The sequence below is a fragment of the Hyperolius riggenbachi genome, chromosome 10 (assembly GCF_040937935.1).
Source record: "Hyperolius riggenbachi isolate aHypRig1 chromosome 10, aHypRig1.pri, whole genome shotgun sequence".
Classification (NCBI taxonomy): Eukaryota; Metazoa; Chordata; class Amphibia; order Anura; family Hyperoliidae; genus Hyperolius; species Hyperolius riggenbachi.
Genome location: NC_090655.1, coordinates 13,475,020 through 13,494,719, shown reverse-complemented (window position 1 = coordinate 13,494,719; position 19,700 = coordinate 13,475,020). Strand labels below are relative to the sequence as shown.

General features: G+C 46.5%; 1 protein-coding gene across 1 annotated transcript; it reads left to right on the top strand.

The window, feature by feature from the left end:
• The first annotated feature begins 12,194 nt into the window (after positions 1–12,194).
• Positions 12,195–13,940, top strand: LOC137536622 (E3 ubiquitin/ISG15 ligase TRIM25-like). The gene has a single exon (XM_068258875.1). It carries the CDS (start codon positions 12,195–12,197, stop codon positions 13,938–13,940), a length of 1,746 nt encoding a protein of 581 aa, XP_068114976.1.
• Positions 13,941–19,700: the final 5,760 nt, after the last annotated feature.

Sequence of the window (19,700 nt, the reverse complement as noted above, 5' to 3'; positions counted from 1 at the left end):
ATACGTAACAATTGATACGGCGCACCAAAACCTGCCAAGGGCAACTACAGTTTCAGAGGTGCAAGAAAAGGATGGGAAACAGTTTGTTAAGGATTACCACTAATCAAAGTATCTATAGAAGTGATTATTATGAGCACAGGCCCAATACAGAGCTAATACTGTAGTTGAGGGAGGGCCCTTCGGGGCCCCTCTGGCCCAAGGGCCCCGATGCGGTCGCTACCTCTGCAACCCCTATTGCTACGCCCCTGTTTATAGGGTTAGGCGTTGGAGGGAGGGGGATGGTTCTGTGTGACAGTAGGGTTAGGATTAGTTGCAGTATAATATCTGTAATAATTACCAATGTTTTACTATCGTCATTACCATTGTAAATACTTTGGAATCCCAGCTTCTGGTGCTGGAGTTTCGTCTCCCGGCCCCGGCAATCGCAGAGGTTGCGAGGGCAATTGTTACATTGTTAGGCCGCCGTGTTTGAGAATAGCTTTGCGGCCACAAAGGAGTCAGCAGAAAACAGAAGCCTTCACAAGAAAAGACTCCTGCTTCAGAAATAACTCCATAAAGGGAAATGTTCTCACAAAATGTACATGCAGACTTCACATCCGCTTTTAGGTAAATTATGTGACAAATTAGACACAGGGCTCGAGAAAGGGGACATTTCAATACTCTGTAAAGAAAACACTAAGCTGTGAGTCCTCCTGGGTAATAGACATCGCTGTATATCCACCAACAACAAAAAAGAGGACAGAAGTTAATAGCTTTGAGAGGAAGAAAAAAAATCTGGCATCGCAGAACAAACTGAAAGGTTAAAGAAGGACATTTTCGCTCGCAGAGGCAGTTTAGGGACTTTGGGAAAAAGCGAGATTTATAGAGATAGGTTTTAGAAATTTACGGATGGGTTTTACAACATGATAGTCAGGAGTGGAAAACTGAAGAAGAGCAAAACACCCAGGAGGGAAACAGGGGGAAGGTTTTGTATAAATATCTCGCACAAAATCTGTTCTCGCTGCAGATCGACTGCGCAAACAGAAACGTGTTTTCCCCGCATTGGATGAGGTTTGCACACAGTGGCGTAACTACAATTGTATGTTCACATTCACAACTCTCCCCTCCCCTTGGTGCTCGTCATGGCCTTGGGGCCCGTCTCACAAGCGTCATACAACAAGTGTGGCTATCCTGATCTTCTCACCCACAACAAGTGTAGTCACAAAACACCTGATCTGAAGTATCAGATCAAGGGCAGGATAGTAGTTGGGGCGCTCCCACACCTCTGGGCCGCTCACCCCTAGGTACACCCCTAGGAGAGGACAAGGCCGGATTTGTACTCTTTACCGCCCTAAGCTACTGTCATCAGCCGCCCCCCTTCAGTATAGTAGCCTGATGACCCCCAAGTATAAGTAGCCAGATGACCCCTCCCCCTTTCCCTCCAGTATAGGTAGCCAGATGACTCCTTTAACCACTTTACCACCAGCGGTGCGGATATCTCCGTCCCTTTTTCCACCCTGTCAACACCAGGGACAGAGATATCCGCACCTCCTGCCACTGTCCACGCTCCCACTCGCTCGTGCGCGTGCCCCCCATGCTGCCACCCGCTCACCCGGAGATCAATGAACGGGAAAAACGTTCCCGTTCGTTGATCTAAGCCCCCCGCAATGATCGGCTGCTTCTGTGAGAAGCAACGCGATCATTGTGAAAAAAAAAAAGTTTCCCAGCCTCATAACACTTCCTGCAGGCGTACTTCCTACGCGTGTAGGTTGCAGAAACAAAAAGTTACTGTGGCCATCTTGTGGCCAAATAGTAAAACTTCACCCTAAAGCATTTTTCATATACAAATACATTAGTTTTACACTCATTACCTCCCACGCTCCCTAATATTTTTTTTTTTTTTTTTGTAATTAAAAAAAAAAAAATTACAATAAGAAAAATACATAAATAGTTACCTTAACCTCCCTGGCGGTTAATTTTTTTTTCTAATTGAAAAAATCCTTTTTTTAAAAAAAAAAAATTTTTGTTTCATGTAAAGCTACCAGAGTGGTAGCTACATGAAACACCACTAGAGGGCGCATGTGGCCCTCTAGTCCGATCGTCGCCAGCATCTATAGCAAACAGGGGAACGCGTATATAACGCGTTCCCCTGTTTGGCTTCTCCTGTCGCCATGGCGACGATCGGGATGACGTCATGGACGTCAGCCGACGTCCTGACGTCAGGCACACCCGATCCAGCCCATAGCGCTGCCCGGAACTCATTGATCCAGGCAGCGCAGGGCTCTGGCGGGGGGGGGGGGCCCTCTTCAGCCGCTGCGTGCGGCCGATCGGCGATCAAGCTGTGCGCGCGGCTAGCAAAGTGCTGGCTGCGCGCACAGCAATTTACAGCACACAAATCGCCCCACCAGGGGCTGAGATCTCCCCCTGTGCGGCATAGCCCGAGCTCAGCTCGGGCTTACAGCCAGGGAGGTTAAGGACTGAACTTTTTAAATATTTATGTCAACAGGGTATAACACTGTTACTTTATAAACTATGGGCTTGTAATTAGGGATGGATGCAAAACTGAAAAAAATGCACCTTTATTTCCAAATAAAATATTGGCGCCAAACATTGAGATAGGGACATAATTTAAACGGTTTTATAACCGGGACAAATGGGCAAATAAATTTCATGGGTTTTAATTACAGTAGCATGCATTTTTTAAAAACTATAATGGCCAAAAACTGAAAAATAATGAAATTTTTCCCACATTGTTTCCTATTTACCCATTAAAACACATTTAGAATAAAATAATTCTTGGCATAATGTCCCACCTAAAGAAAGCCTAATTGGTGGCGAAAAAAACAAGATATAGTTCATTTCATTGTGATAATTAATGATAAAGTTATAGACGAATGAATGGAAGGAGTGCTGAAAGGTGAAAATTGCTCTGGTGCTCAAGGGGTAAAACCCCTCAGTTGTGAAGTGGTTAATCACTCCTTTTCCCACCCCCTTTCAGTATAGGTAGCCAGCTCGCCTTCACACCCCAGCAGCCATCAGTGTCACTCATTTCTCCCCTGGTCTCCAGTGCAGAAGCTTCCTCTTCCTCTCCTTCTCCAATGCTGCCCAAGTCCAGATCTGCCGGCCACAATGCAAAGGTGCAGAGAGAGTGAGGTGGCTGCTGCACAGGCAGCTAGCAGCAGAGCTTGCAAATGCTGCACCAGTTTAGCCTGCTGCTTAGGTGCCCTTGCACTTTCATCTCCCATTCATTCGCCAATAACTTTACCACTACTTATCACACTGAAATGATCTATATCTTGTTTTTTCCGACACCATTTAGGCTTTCTTTGGGTGATACATTTTGCTAAGAATGATTTTATTCTAAATCCATTTTAACAGGAAGATTAAGAAAGAAATGGAACAAATTCATCATTTTTTTGGCCATTATAGTTTAAAATTAGTGCATGCTACCGTAATTAAAACCCATGTGTTTTACTTGCCCATTTGTCCCAGTTATTACACCTTTTAAATTATGTCCCTATCACAATTTATGGTGCCGATATTTTATTTGAAATAAAGGTGCATTTTTTCAATTTGCGTCCATTGCTATTTACAAGCTTATAATTTAAAAAAATATAGTAATATACTCTCTTGACATGCATATTCAAAAAATTCAGACCCTTAGGTAATTATTTATGTTGTTGTTTTTTTCTAATTATAATGTTTTGTTATTTTTTTTTTATTAAAAATTGTATTTGGGTAATTTTTGGTATGGGAGGTAAACAGTTAATTTAAAATGTAATATTATGTGGTTGTTTAATAAAAAATGTGTGTGGGTGTAGTTTTACTATTGGGCTACAAGATGGCCACAGTCAAAAAGTCCTGGAAGTGAAAGTTCTCTCTTCCAGGAAGCATTAGAAGGACTCTGATAAGAGACCCTCAGTTTTTCTGCCGGGGACTTAGACCGATAAATGGGAACTATGTTCCCATTCATTGATCTCGGAGCTATCGGAAGGCGGTGGGATATATCAGTCCAGATAGACGTAAGTAATAACCTAGTCATTCAGATGCTGTGGACATGTGGGCACGAATCCCTGCCCGGTCGGCAGGGTAGCAATCTTCATGGGCCCAATCAGCCATTGGGACAACGTAGAGGACCGGGGCTGCGGCGAGGAACTGAGATGGCTGCGAGGGGCTGGGAGAACCCCCTGGTGAGTAAAAAATAGATTCACTTTTTTACATTGGAAGTCCTTTAAGGAAGTCGATAGTAGAATTTCAGTAACATTACCAATAGTCCACAATTGGCAACATCTCACACCCAAATTAACAAGCACCTCTGTTAAATGTACACCCCTAAAATATCTCTGTGTGTTCCGTCAACATAACCGGCTCTCGCCCCGGCCAGGAAAAGGTCACCCAGCAGTCTAGCTTATAAATACAGCGGAATACATCTGCTTTGTTTGCCAATATGTCTGGCATTACATGGAAGCCAGAGATGGATTACCCCATAGCTGGAAATAATAGTATAATACAGCTCCCCCTCTCCTTACAGACAGGATCGCTTCTCCTGGCACAGCTCACTGTATTCTCCAGCAGACTGTGTCAAAAGTGGGAATCTTCCCCAAGGCAACAAACAATGGCTCGCTTCCTTCCATAGCGAGTGTGGGAAAGCCGCGGCGGGCGGCCGGTGCCAGAATACGCACGCATCATCACCTCCGAGGAGGACATACGCAGAAAATGCATAGAGTGTATTCCAGGAGACTCTGCGTTCTCTCTGCTTACCGTCACAGACGCACCAAAGCCAGAGGACACACTGGCTGACATTATTAACAATGTTACATTTAAAGGGAACCTGGAGTGAGAGCGATATGAAGGCTGACATATTTATTTCCTTTTTAAAAGGAATTGTCAGACACAAAATCAAATGCCACTGTATTCATTATGCAGCCTGGAACCTCACCCTGCATTGAAAACACTCCAATCTAATCAGAAATGTTTCTACTGTAATAAATCTTATCTCAGTCAGACTGGCTCTATTTGGTATATTGCCGATGAGAAGAAAGGTTGTCATGACCCCTCCCACATTTCTGCTCCTTACTGATTGGCTGTGGGCAAGTTCAGTGTGAAGCTGCTGAAATTTGATCTTGCTGTGCTCACATGTTTACAAAGCAAGCTAACTGTGACAGTGCAGATTCTAGGAGGAAAAAAAAGTAAGGGAGGAAATGAAATCAGGATTGGCTTCAGTCAGAAGGAATCAAGGTGGCAAATGCCAGGAACAGAATTCTATTTATTTACTATACAGAATTCGCTGAAATCCAAACGTGGACAGTACAATACATATGTTACGTAAGTAGATCAAGTAGATATCTATTTATATATGTGGGTTTTTTTTCCTGGCGAAGTATGGCTGTCCTCCTGATCTTGTGCCTGCAACTGGTATTGTTTGAAAGGAAATAAATAAAGCAGTTTCCACAGGCCCGGATTTACATCACAGACGGGCGGGCGGATCGCTCAGAGACAGCCGTATCAGTCCGCCGACAGTGCGTACACACGCCGGACTGTCGTTGGAACGCCCACCCAGCGGCAGGTGACGACGGACCCGTCGTTGCCTCCAGTCCGGCGTGTGTACGGACCTTTAGTATAAGGTAGCCAGAGGTGCGTACATCAAAAAAGGGCATCGGGAAAAAAGGGCGCGGGGTGTAAACGATAAGCAGTAATACCGTTTATAAAAATATTGTGTTGTATTTCGTTTACAAATAATGGCTTACAAATTTATAAATCATTAAATAATGTGTATGAAATCGGCAATTGTGAAAACGTTAATCTTCCCTGTTTCAAAAGTGAAACTTATAATTACGTTTGTTAAAAAAACGATAATATATGTTTAATCGGTATAATTGTATATTATTGTGAATAACCTTCATTTATCGTTTCTTCTTATAATAAAATGTGAAAATATTGTTTATAACGATGATATAAATATAACTACGTTCGTAACAAGTGTTGTAAAACATTAGTAAGTATTAGGCATCTTGCACACTGCATGCATTTCCGAATCAGATTCCGCTTTTTAATCGTTTTTTACATCCGATTCCGATTTTTAATCTTTACTGCACACTGCATTTTTTGATCCGTTTTTCTGTTGAATGTATACAGGAAAAATCGGAATTGAAAACCGGAAACGGAATCGGAATCAGAATCGGAAAACGGATTTGCAGTGTACAAGGAGCCTTACTAAAATTTTACTAAAACGTAATACGGCAAGTAGGCAACCACTATCAATGCGTATGTAAGGTTCCCGCTTCTGGGACACTCATTCCTAACGCTGTTCAACCACCCAACACAACGTGTTATTGGCCTGAAGAAGACAGGTCAACAGGCGAAACGCGTTGTCTTCCTTTGAGCAATCAAAAATCTATTCCATTAGTCGGTGTTGTACAAGCTTGTTCACCTAGAGAAGTAGGCCAACCTATTTCTCTTATTTTATTATTTTTAATGCATTTTATTATCCCGGGTCCCTCCACTCACCAGTTGGTTTATTAACAGAAGTTTTGGGTCCCTCCTCTCACCAGTTGGTTTATTAACAGAAGTTCTAACCTAAGGACTCGGTAGTGAACAATAATTGTTGTCTTTTACCCTTTTTTTTACGTTTCTCAGCCAACCCATTGTTACTGGTTTGTCATGGACGATGGTAGTTGAGCATACTGTATGTAGAAGGCTTTACCTAACAGAAAGTGCAATTTCACATTAAAGCAAACCTAAACTGAAAATGAGAAGTCAAAATAGGCATGTACAGGTCATACTTACCTCCTGTGTAGTCTACTCATCAATCTCTTTCTCCTCCCGTACGTCCTGTTGTTCACTGTGATCAATGGAATTCTCTGTCCTCCATTTTGAAAATGTCCGTTAGCCCATAACAGCTTCCTGGTCAGCACACTGTTAAACGGTAATATCACCCACTTAAAGAGGAAATCCAGTGAAAACCTCGGCTTATACGCGGGCCGGCTTATATGTGAGTATATACTCGCATATAATCCGGTCCGTGTATAAGCCGAGGTACCCACTTTTCCCCAGGAAACCCGAGAAAAGTGATTAACTTGCGTATAAGCCCCCTATCCAGTATAGCCCCTCTCCCCATAGCCAGATGTGCCGCAAGGATGATACAGCTGCATCTCAAGACACTGAGAGCCAGCGATTGCCTGATCGTTGCACCGCTGACACGTTGCTTGCATGCTCCGCTCCAAAAGCCAGGGGACACAGGTAGGCTTGAGCAGGGCGTTCTGCACACCATGTTGCAGGGGATGGGGGCACGGACCCAGCAGGGTGCAAGCTGGTAAGAGCAGGATCACTAGTGCAGAATCCCTACGCTCCTCTGCCAGTAACAAAATCTGTTCTGCTCCACTGACTCGCATATAAGCCGAGGGGGTAACTTTTCAGCACATTTTTTTGTGCTGAAAAATCAGGCTTATATGCGAGTATATACAGTAATAAAAAAAGTGCTTAATTTTTACAATAATTATGTATACATGATTTAGTCAGTGTTTGCCCATTGTAAAATCTTTTAAATCCCTGATTTACATTCTGACATTTATTACATGGTGACATTTTTACTGCTGGCAGGTGATGTAGCTGCTGCATGCTGTTTTGGCAGTTGGAAACAGCTGTAAACAGCTATTTCTCACAATGCAACAAGGTTCACAGACAGGAAACTGCCAGGAGTACCACGGTCCTCAGAGTTTCTTGTGGGAGGGGTTTCACCACAAAATTCAGTCATGCAGTGCCCCCTGATGGTCTGTTTGTGAAAAGGAATAGATTTCTCATGTAAAAGGGGGTATCAGCTACTGATTGGGATAAAGTTCAATTCTTGGTCGGAGTTTCTCTTTAAGCCTTAGGGAATGTGGACATTACCTTGCACATCAGTTGTCCTTACAGTTATAACTGACAGCAACTGATATATTTCAGTTCTGACAAAATCTTGTCAGAACTGGAAGGAATCTTTGTAAGAAGTAAATGGTGAGCTTCTGAGAGGATCTGACGGCAAGTATGTACCATATTTTTCGAAATATAAGACGCACTCTTTCTCCCCTAAATATTCTAAAGATACAGAAAAATCAATGCAGAGTGCGCAGGGAAGCTGAATGCCGCTATACATTTCCTGATGCTGCAGCCGCGATCCTACCCATGGCTGTCAGCGATCCTCTTCAGCATCCTCCTTTCCGCCTGGGTACCGTCTTCAGTGGCAGCGGTAGGCAGGGAAGGGACACCGGCCGTCCTACCGCTGTGCAGAGCCGCCAGGGTCCGCTGGGCCATCTTCATAAACACCGCTGGGTTTCGTTGGCTCGCCGCCTCCATACACGCAGTTCAGTGCACTGGCCGCGCACGTGCGCCAGGGGTCATGCATGACATCATGCACCAGGGGTCATGCCCAGCAGACCCCGGCAGCTCTGCACAGCAGTAGGGTGGCCGGTGTCCCTGTCTGCCGCTTCCACTGAAGAGGAACTCGCTGCGGGACCCAGGAGGAAAGGATGATGCTGAAGAGGATCGCTGACAGCCAGGGGGAGGATCGCGGCTGCAGGATCAGGTAATGAATGAAAGTGTATTGTAGTGTAGTTAATTGGAGTGTAGTTTAGTGTAGTGTAGTTAATTGTAGTTTAGTGCAGTGTAGTGTAGTTTAGTTTAAGTGTAGTGTAGTGTATTGCTGTGTAGTGTATTGTACTGTTACTGGTGGGGAAACAGGGCATAGTGTAGTGTAACTGGGCAGTGTAGTGTAGATAGAGTAACTTAGAAACATTTTTTGGGGGATAAAGGTCCATAAGACGCCCCTGCAGTATAGACGCACATCGGTTTAGTTTTTGTTTTTTTTCCTGATTATTGCCCTTTAAACCTAAGTGTGTCTTATATTCTGAAAAATACTATAATATTAATTTGCAGGTACATCATGTGTTTATATTAAATAATATTACAGGTTTCAGGTTCACTTTAAATACGCAAACGCAGAGGAAGCAGTCGCTGAAAGGTCAGTGTGATGGCTAGCTAGCATTGAAACATGGAGCATGCATTTAGGACAGCTAATTCTACCACTGAATGGCCAAGTCTGTGATAAATGTAAAAAGCAAATGCAAAATGTAATTAAGCAACAAAAGGAAAAGTTGATACATTTCTGAATAATATATTAATGTTTTTTTCTTCTTAATCTTCCATTTTTAAATGCAGAAGCAGCAGGCTGAAAATAAGCCCGCATTCACCGGCCGGTCCAGCCAATTAAGCTGCCAGAGGCATGATGGGAGGAGGAGGACAATATATCCGCGAAAATAAAAGCGGCCCATTTATAAATGTAAGAAAATAGAGATAGGAAGTGGATTTGTCACGGCTCCCATCCCGCGGAGAGGAGGACTCGCAATCCCATTCTAATTGTGGATTTGTGAAAGGCTGATTCTTTATTCAGCTCGGGGTAAAATTATCAGCCATTAGCCTTTGTTTTCTGCTCTGCATCTCAAACTAAAGACAGAGTTCTGGCTAATGATAAAGCTGCTGGATTTGCGGAAAAAACAAGGACAATTTCCAAGCGAAATAGCCCTCTCTTCTCAGTGTGTTTAGTTGCACAGTGGTGGGAAGCAGTATGGCCTCTGTTTCTTTGCACTGGATGATTTCTGTTTTTTTTTTTAACATTTAGTATTTATATAGCGCCGACATCTTCCGCAGCGCTGTACAGAGTATATTGTCTTGTCACTAACTGTCCCTCAGAGGGGCTCACAATCTAATCCCTACCATAGTCATATGTCTATGTATCATGTAGTGTATGTATTGTAGTCTAGGGCCAATTTAGGGGGAAGCCAATTAACTGTTCTGTATGTTTTGGGGATATGGGAGGAAACCGGAGTGCCCGGAGGAAACCCACGCAGACATGTTCAGATTTCATATTTTCAGGCTTCGCTTCTTTGGTTCCCGTGTTCTGAGTTATGACATGCCAATAAACCCCCGATTTTAAAAAGAATAGTGTGCATATGCATCAGTGCATGCTTACATCCAGGTCTGTGGAGACTTCCGGCTCCGAATCCTCAGTTTATGAAATCACCGACTCCGACTCCAGGTACCCAAAATTGCTCCAACTCCTCGACTTCGACTCCTTAATTTTTACAAAAGCTATGGATTTGGTTCAAAAATCATCCGACTCCGACTCCTCACTTTATTGAAACCACAACTCTGACTCCAGGTACACAAAATTGTTCTGACTCCAACTCTCCGACTCCTCAGTTATTTTATGAGCAGCGTCTTAGTGTGAGCGGTGCAGGCAATGCCCATTTCAGGTGTGTCCATGTATGCTTACAGCCTTTGTTATGTGCTGTGCCTGGCATTGGCTTTGGAGTTGTGGTGACGTTTGCGTTGTGTATATAGAAATGGAGTAAAAAAAAGTAGCAACACTCAATGTATTCTATTTAAAAAAAGAATAATTTCTTATGATCTTTATTTTACATGATCAGTCAATAAATGACAAAATACCTGTAACGATCTGCTAGTGTATGAGGGCACTAGCAGATAGACAAATATCAGACAATCCCAAGAGGGGAGATGTCTGGCAAACAGTGACAGTAGAAGGCGATACTGTCACTGATACAGATATTAAGAATGGTCAACAGGCAGGGTCGGTAACAGATCTGACATATAAGGTACAAAATCGTCAGTCAATAACAATGTGAGTATACAGGCAGAGGTTGGCAACAGATCAGATGGGCAGTGGTACTGAATCAGAAGGCAAGAGCAAAGTGAGTATTCAGGCAGAGGTCAGCAACAGATCAGATTGGCAGAGGTACAAAATCAGAAGGCAAGAGCAAGGTGAGTATTCAGGCAGAGGTCAGCAACAGATCAGATTGGCAGAGGTACAAAATCAGAAGGCAAGAGCAAAGTGAGTATTCAGGCAGAGGTCAGCAACAGATCAGATTGGCAGAGGTACAAAATCGTAAGGCCAAGAGTAGTCAGAAAAACAGGCAGAAGTCAATACACAGGTAATACAATATATAATAGCTGAGCTAGTATGGAATCCCCGGGGTCCTGCCGGTTCAAGCCACACACGGAATTGACTAAGGTCTGAAGCCTTCACTGTGAAGTGTTAGCTAGAGCAGACAGTGAGCAAGTGTCAAAACAGAGCTTAAATAGCCCGGGTAAGCAGGAAAACACGCCCCCAAACCGCTTGGCCAATCAGGAACCAGAGGTGGAGTCCTGCGTGTCAGCTGACAGCTGTTCAGCTGACCCGCTTCCTTAGAGTATAAGAAGGGCGTCGCTGCCAGTGCATGCGTCCCCCCTCATTTTCAGTCAGAGTATCATGCGACCGGATCCCCGCAGGCATGCTGCTGACATCATTCCTGCCACTGCGGCCGGCCGCACCAGAAGCCCCCGATGCGCTGCAGCGGAGGAAACGGCAACTGAGCTGGTAAGCGCAGGATTACTGACAATACCCTTCACAGTTGTTCAGTGTTTAAAACATTCAAAAAAAAAACTCAACTCAAGCAGTAGCAGCTCCACCCACACAACCTGTGATTAATACCCTCAAGTCAGCTGCTTTAAAGAGAATCTGTAACGTCAAAACGTCCCCTGGGGGGTACTCACCTCGGGTGGGGGAAGCCTCAGGATCCTAATGAGGCTTTCCACGCCGTCCTCCGTCACTCAGGGGTCTCGCTGCAGCCCTCCGTACAGCGGTGACGTCAATATTTACCTTCCCAGCTCCTGCGCAGGCGCTCTGACGGCTGTCGGCTCCGAAGTAGGCGGAAATACCCGATCGCCGTCGGGTCTGCTCTACTGCGCAGGCGCAAGTCTCTGGCGCCTGCGCAGTAGAGCGGACCCGACTGAGATCGGGTATTTCCGTCTACTTCGGAGCCGAAAGCAGCCACAGCGCCCCCGCTGGAGCCAGCACAAGTAAATATTGAATTGACAGTCGGGTCTGTTGCTGGCTGTTCGGAGGGCTGCAGCGAGACCCCCGTGGGACAGAGGACGGCGTGGGAAGCCTCATTAGGATCCCGAGGCTTCCCCCACCCGAGGTGAGTACCTCCCAGGGGATATTTTTGATGTTACAGTGTCTCTTTAAGTCACATGATCAAAGTCCTCATTAGCTGGTTACTATCTGTCTACTATGTCCTCTAGGCAGACAATCAGCAGTCAGTAATTTGAACTGGGCGAGGCTGAGCTGTTTTTCTATGTAACTGGTTCTACTGGATTCCGAGGAACAGACATTTGCTTTTGCCATGGCGGCCGCTGCCCTTAGAAAGATGCTGGAGTGTCCCGTCTGTCTGAACATTTATTCAAATCCCGTCATGCTGAAATGTGGACACAGCTTCTGCTGGGCGTGTACCGGTCATTTTCTGGATATTCAGGGAGAATCCAGGGATTATTCCTGTCCTGAATGCAGAGAGGAGTTTCCAGAGAGACCTGCACTGCAGAGGAACATCGCTCTGAGGAACGTAGCAGAACACTTCCTGTCTACTTCCCAATATCCCAACGAGAATGTACACCTCTGTACCTTCCAAAGTCCTATACTTGCTGTTACAGCCTGCCGGCTGTGTGACGTTTTTCTGTGTGACGATGACCTAAGGGTTCACAACGAGTCACCGGAACTTGTTTCATCTGACCCCACTATTTCCCCGGAAGGCAGGAAATGCTCCGTCCACAACTTAAAATATAACCAGGATGCTGCATGTATGATCTGTGAGATGTGTAGTTTGCCAGGAGAACATCAGGGACACCAGGGGGAGATGTTGCAAGAGAAGAAGAGTAAACTAAGACAAGTGCTGATGAAACTCATGGCTGAGACAGAGGAGAAGGAGAAGAGTGTTCAGAGCTTACAGGAGCAAAGGAGAAAAGAACAAGCAAAAGTACACGGCATAGAAGAAAAAGCCACTGCTCTGTTTGGAGACCTCAGGAGACAGCTGGAAAACTTGGAATCTAGACTCCTGACTGAGATTTCCAGACTGGCACAGGAGACTTTATTGTCATATGGTAATATGATCCAACGGCTGGAAGTAAGGAAGGATGAGATGTCCAGGAAGATGCATCACATTGAGGAGCTGTGCAACATGAGTGACCCACTGACTGTCCTACAGGAATCAGGAATAGATGACTTGTGTGATGCTGAGCAGGGAGGTAATGAAGATAGAGGAAGACATGTCCAACTTCTCCAACATACAGTGGACTTGGACGTTGCTCACATCTCACACACATTACACACAGAGTTATCTGTATTAATGTCTGGGATAAAAGGGCAGAAATGTACAGAGGCATGCGTTTCTTCACATTCAGGCACAGAAGCTAATATTTTTGTAAATGACCCATGTCCTGTATCAGCCTCGACTATGCAATGCGCATCCCAGCATGTCGAGGCTATACGGCAAATGCTGGAACTCTGGTTGGATTTAGACCTAACACTGGATTTAAACTCAGCTAGTAATGATTTACATATATCGGATGATGGGAAAGCGGCCTCCTGGTCACAATACCAGACTCGAACGGAAACACCAGAGAGATTTCGGTGTGGCGTTTCCCAGGTGTTAAGCAACCACAGTTTCTCCTATGGGCGACATTACTGGGATGTGGAGGTTGGGGGGTTAAATGTTTGGAGGGTTGGTATGTGTTACCCAAGTATAGAGAGGAAAGAGTGGGATGAGTCGGTGATTGGAAATAACACAAAATCCTGGTGTCTGGAAAAATGGAACAATGAATATTCAGGAAGATACGACAGTAATGACATTCCTCTACCGTACACAGTCACCAGTGATAGAGTCAGGGTATATCTGGATTATGAGGCCAGGCAGATCTCCTTTTATGATCTTTGTGACCCAATCAGACACCTCCACACCTTCACTGCCACCTTCACTGAGCCACTGCATGCTGCATTATGGGTAGTTGGTAGTGGTGGGTGTTTAAAGATCTCTGGAGGGAAAACAGGAGAGGTGAGAGATCCGCCCACTGATGATATCACGGGGAGAGAATTGTGATTGGTCTAGTATCTGACCAATACATATTAGGCATCTCTAATCATCAGCTGATTCCCAAAATAGAATGTTTTTTTTTCCTTCTGTCCTTGGTTTTACCGATTTCTTAAAGTGTACCTAAAATGGGGGGATATACGAGATGTATACATACCTGGGGCTTCTTCCAGTCCCCTCCAGCCAGATCGCTCCCACGCCGCCGTCCTCTGCTGCCTGCAGTCTCTGCAACTGGCCCCGGTAAGTCATCCAGTCGGGGCCAGTCGGCACAGGTGCAGTCAGGCTGCTGCGCGCTCTCTTGTCTTGCTCCCGTGGTCGGGAGCGTTCTGCGCCTGTGCAGAACCCTCATGGCTACAGGGGTGCCACAGGGGAGCGCGCACAGCCCGGCTGCGCCTGCAAAGTATGCCCTAGACTGGAGGAGTTTCTGGGGCAATTTGCGAAGAGAGCAGGCAGCAGAGGGCGGCGGTGTGGGAGCGATCTGGCCAAAGGGGACTGGAGGAATACCCAGGTACATTATTATTATTATTATTGATTTATAAAGCGCCAACATATTCCGTGGCGCTGTACAAAGTAAGAAACAAACATGGGATACATTATAATACAGACAATTACAGGTGCAATCAGTGGGTTCACTTACGAATCCCGGGGAGGAATAAAAATGGGACTTTTTTTTTTTTTTAATGAAAGATCGCAAAATATATCACATAGCACTGTGTTTGCTATGCGATTTTCTTGCCCTCTCATACACTACGATTACTAACCCTTCCCACCACTATTATTGGGTATTATTTATATTATATTGTGAAATTTTGATTTTAAAATAAATCAAAGTAGACTTATCTTTACTGAGTACTAACTGTTGTCAGGGAGGAGGGGGGAGGGGTGATACCCGCTCTATGCTGTCCCTTCACACAGCGCTCTGCTGTGCTGTCTTTGTCTCTGGGCCTGAAGGAGAAGTGTGTGTGTGTGTGTGGGGGGGGGGGGGGGTACACAGGACTGCATGGGGGGTGTTACAGCCTTACAGGGACAGTCCTAATGTTTTTGCTGCTTAATTCTACTCCCGAATGCAGCTGTCACACACGGCGATTGGCTACAGTGTTTGCAGAGAGGACCAGCTGATGTGCTGCATTGTAGTGATGGGTCGTTCGCGAACGAGCCGGCTCTAAGAGCCGGCTCTTTGCTGCGAACGACAAGAGCCGGCTCTCAGTTTTGAAAGAGCCGATGCCTCAGCCGCCCCACACAGCTCTGGTTTGCTGTGTAATAAAGGGCGCTGAGGCATGCTGGGAGATGTAGTCCTCCTTGTGCAGCTTGTAGGAGTGTATGGGGCAGAGCAGAGCAGTAGCAGGAGGGATTGCCCGAGCGAGAGAAGCAGTCTGGAGTTGTCATGGAGACGGGGGCGGGGCTTTTACTCCGATTTTGAGTGGCGTCTAGTGATATTTAATAAAGAGCCGATTGAGAGCCGTAAGAGCCGGCTCTTTAATGGTAGCCGATTCAGAAGAGCCGATTCTCCAAGAAGAGCCGGAATTCCCATCACTACTGCATTGTGACTGCTCTGCATATTACCGTAACAAGTTGCTGGTGCTGCCCCCTAGATTTGGTAGGTAGGAATAGTAGGGCCACACTGCAATCCTACTGTTCCTGGAACATGATTTCTGGGCTGACACATGACACAGCTCCCACTCCACCAGAGGCTCGACCTTTGCATCCAGGCTATACACAGAACATGTAGGCTGAGCACCAAGGCAGGACAACAATACGCACAATCAGGGCTGGAACCCACTACATCGATTTTTTGAGCGTTTAGGGAGCGTGATAAATCGCTAGCGATTTCCCTAAACGCTCTGCCAATGTAAATGGATGGTGCAAATTCCACAAAAGCGATTGCGATTAGCAAAATGCAGCCTTTTGTTAGCGTTTGCGCTTCAATGTAAAGAAGCGCTGGCGTAATCGCTCATCAAAACCTGCATGGAGCAATTTTGCCAGTGTTTTAAAGTTACTATACACTGTAACAAAATAAAAATTAATTGAAAGGACCAATCAGACTTTAAAACGCTAATCGCTACACAACTGCTGGCAAATTGATTACACTTTGTAAAATCGCTTCCTAAAACGCTCATGAAATTGCTTACAAACTGCTCATACAGTTACAAACGTTTTGCATTGGGTTCCAGGCAGAGCCGGGACAAGGTGCTCCAGCACCCAAGGCTGAGACACCAAAGTGCGCCCCTCCATCCCTCCACCCCAGCCGTCACACACTGATTGCTATTAGACTAAGAGGCACCCCAGAGCCCCCAGCACCTTAACCTCTAGTTATCTGGCTTGTAGTCACTTCCATGTATCTCCTTTTCTTATTTCTTTCTGCTTCAAACACAATTAGGAATGATAGCTGATTGAATTATGCGCCCCCTCCTACACTGCGCCCTGAGGCTGGAGCCTCTCCAGCCTATGCCTCGGCCCGGCCCTGGTTCCAGGCCTCAGGGCAATGCCGAGGCAGAGCTATAGGAGGCTCCAGCCTATACCTACCCATGTGTAGCAGCCGACTTCTGTGTTGTTGCTTAGCAACACTAACGCCGCTGTGGTTCATTATCTGAGTAGCGATGACAGCGCAGCTGCAGGTTGCTGATTTTGTTTCCTGATAATCCCCTCTGGCCCAGGGCTCTTGGTAGGCTGCCTGCACTCTAGTGCACACCAAAACCGCTAGCAGATCGTCAAAACGCTAGCGGTTTTGGGAGCAGAGAGCAGATATTTGGCCGGGTGCACACCAAGCGGATTTTGTATGCGATCCACCAGCCGCATCAGCCAGTGAAAACGCTTGGCTATTGTATTTCAATGTGTGGTGCACACCGGCGGTTTGAGGTGTTTTAGCAAACCGCAAACGCGCAGCAGGAGGCGCGTTTGCGGCTTGGCAAAAACCTCAAACCGCCGGTGTGCACCATTCCATTGCAATACGTTAGCCAAGCATTTTTCCAGGCGGATGCGGCCGGCGGATCGCTCCAAAAACCGCTCGGTGTGCACTGGGCCATAATCACACCTTGTAGGGATGATGGAAGGCAGTGAGTGATGTGCACCTTCTGCACTGCATCCATAGGCTGGAGCCTCCTATACCTCTGCCTTGGCATGGCCCTGATTGTGCTTATTGTTTCGGCCTATGGCTTCAGACTATGACCTTTATTCAATTCACTTTTTCTCCTAAGTGTTCGCCTACGTAATATTTTCACACCTAATCAATAAACTGCTTTTTAAGTCACCAGCATGCAAAAATAATACATTTTGATGTTACTTTTTCATCTACTTTTTGGTACTTTTTCAGTTGCAGAATGTTGAAAAGTTATTTTAAATAGAAGATAAAAAATAGAGTGACCAGACGTCCCGGATTGCCCAGGACACGTCCCGGATTCGGGGTCCGCTGTCCCAGGCTTAATGAGGTCCCGGGAAACGTCCCGCTTTCAGCAGCGGGACGTCCCGGCCTCGGGACTCTGGCCACTCTCTCCTCAATGAACTGGCAGCGGCGTCTATAGACGCCGTGCCAGTTCATTGCCCGCAGCCCCGCTCCAGCCTCCTCTTCCGGTGTCTGTTTCCGACACCAGCAGGCGAGCAGGGCTACGGCAAGATGGCTGCCGGAGCCCTGTACTGGAGACCTATTTGTGTCACTAGTACAGGGCTTCGGGCGCCATCTTGCCGTAGCCCTGTCAGCGCGGGAGACCAGAGAGAGCAGGAGGAACAAGACGGTCCCGGGACGGAGCAGCGCGCCAGAGGCCGGACACTTCTGCCAGGTGAGTAAATGCTTTCTTTTCCAGGTGAAATGTTTGCCCGCATTGTTTCTTTTCCAGGTGAAATGTTTGCCCGCATTGTTTCTTTTCCAGGTGAAATGTTTGCCCGCATTGTTTCTTTTCCAGGTGAAATGTTTGCCCGCATTGTTTCTTTTCCAGGTGAAATGTTTGCCCGCATTGTTTCTTTTCCAGGTGAAATGTTTGCCCGCATTGTTTCTTTTCCGGTGAAATGTTTGCCCGCATTGTTTCTTTTCTGGTGAAATGTTTGCCCGCATTGTTTCTTTTCTGGCGAAATGTTTGCCTGCAGTGCGTTTCTTTTCTGGCGAAATGTTTGCCGCATTGCGTTTCTTTTCTGGTGAAATGTTTGGCCGCAGTGCGTTTCTTTTCTGGTGAAATGTTTGCCCGCAGTGCGTTTCTTTTCTGGCTAAATGTTTGCCCGCATTGCGTTTCTTTTCTGGCGAAATGTTTGCCCGCATTGCGTTTCTTTTCTGGCGAAATGTTTGCCCGCAGTGCGTTTATTTTGTACTGACATGTTGCCCGCATTGCGTTTATTTTGTACTGACATGTTTGCCCGCATTGCGTTTATTGTCTGGTGAAATGTTTGCCCGCATTGCGTTTATTTTGTACTAACATGTTGCCCGCATTGCGTTTATTTTGTACTGACATGTTTGCCCGCATTGCATTTATTTTATACTGACATGTTGCCTATTGTGTTTATTTTCTGGTGTCCGGGGTAACTGTTACTGCATTTATTATTTAATGGTCATAGATGGCTATGTTTGCTGCTTTGTGGTTACGGTATACTATTAGCATCACACAGTTTCTGCACACCCATGATACAAAGTCTCGTTTGTCCACATCATGGCGTAAACACTGCTTTCTTATGCCTCGCTGTTACATCATTACGTTAGCTCCGCCCATACAATGTCATGGCCACGCCCATTTTTTCGGCGCGGCCCCCCTCCCCCAGTCTTCGCCGCTGCGTGCTCCTCACTCCTTCCCACTTTTCGCCGCGGCGCACCCCCCCCCCCCACGCCCCGTCCCAGGTTGGACCCACAAAAATGTGGTCACTCTATGAAAAATGATCTCTTGGAGAAAACTTAGGAGAAACCACTAACCACTGATCAGTCTCACAAGCAGTTATTAATGGAGACCGTTTCTTAACAGGGCAGTTTCTAGGCTAAATTGCACCCAGGGCAAGGGTTTAAAAATTGCGCCCACCACCCCCGTGGACTCGTGAACCCTTACTCTTTAGGGACAGTCACACAGACACAGGTCACAAGTAGATCTGCCTACTTACTAGTGACCAGCCGCTCATCCAGGAGGAAACAGGGACCAGGAAAACACACAGGCGAAGAGAGCCCGGAAAGCCGACTCCTCCATGGGCGCAGCGCACTGACAGCCTGCAGTACTGCTACAGGCCATCAGGTGTCATCATGCAGCAGTGACGTGATGATGACTTGAGGTTGGATGCAGGCAGCCCAGGAGGAGTCAAGGAAGGCATGCCCCCCTACTGTCCTGAATCCTGCGGGACTGTCCCGATTTAGGGGGCTCTCCCGCTATCCCAGTATGACACCCCCCCCCCCCCCCAATGTCCCGTCCGGCAGTGTTCAGAGAGAGTGAAAAAAAATGATCGAGGCGCCAGCCGCATCGATGTAGGATACGGGATGCCGCCATCGCATTTCTATCTCCCTCCCTCCCTCAGAATCTGCCCCCCTGTGTCCCCCTGCTAGCAGAGTGCGCAGCGGAGTGGAACGGGCTGTCATCTTACCGGCATCCATCCATGCGTACCGGCATCTGGCTTCACTCTGCTTCCTGTGACGTCACAGGAAGCAGAGTGAAGCCAGATGTCGGTACGCATGTATGGACGCCGGTAAGAGATCACCCCGCTCCGCTGCGAGCTTTACTCTGCTAGCAGGGGGGCGACAGGGGGGGCAGATTCTGAGGGAGGGGGGGAGATAGAAATGTGATGCATCCCGCATCCCACATCGGTGCGGCT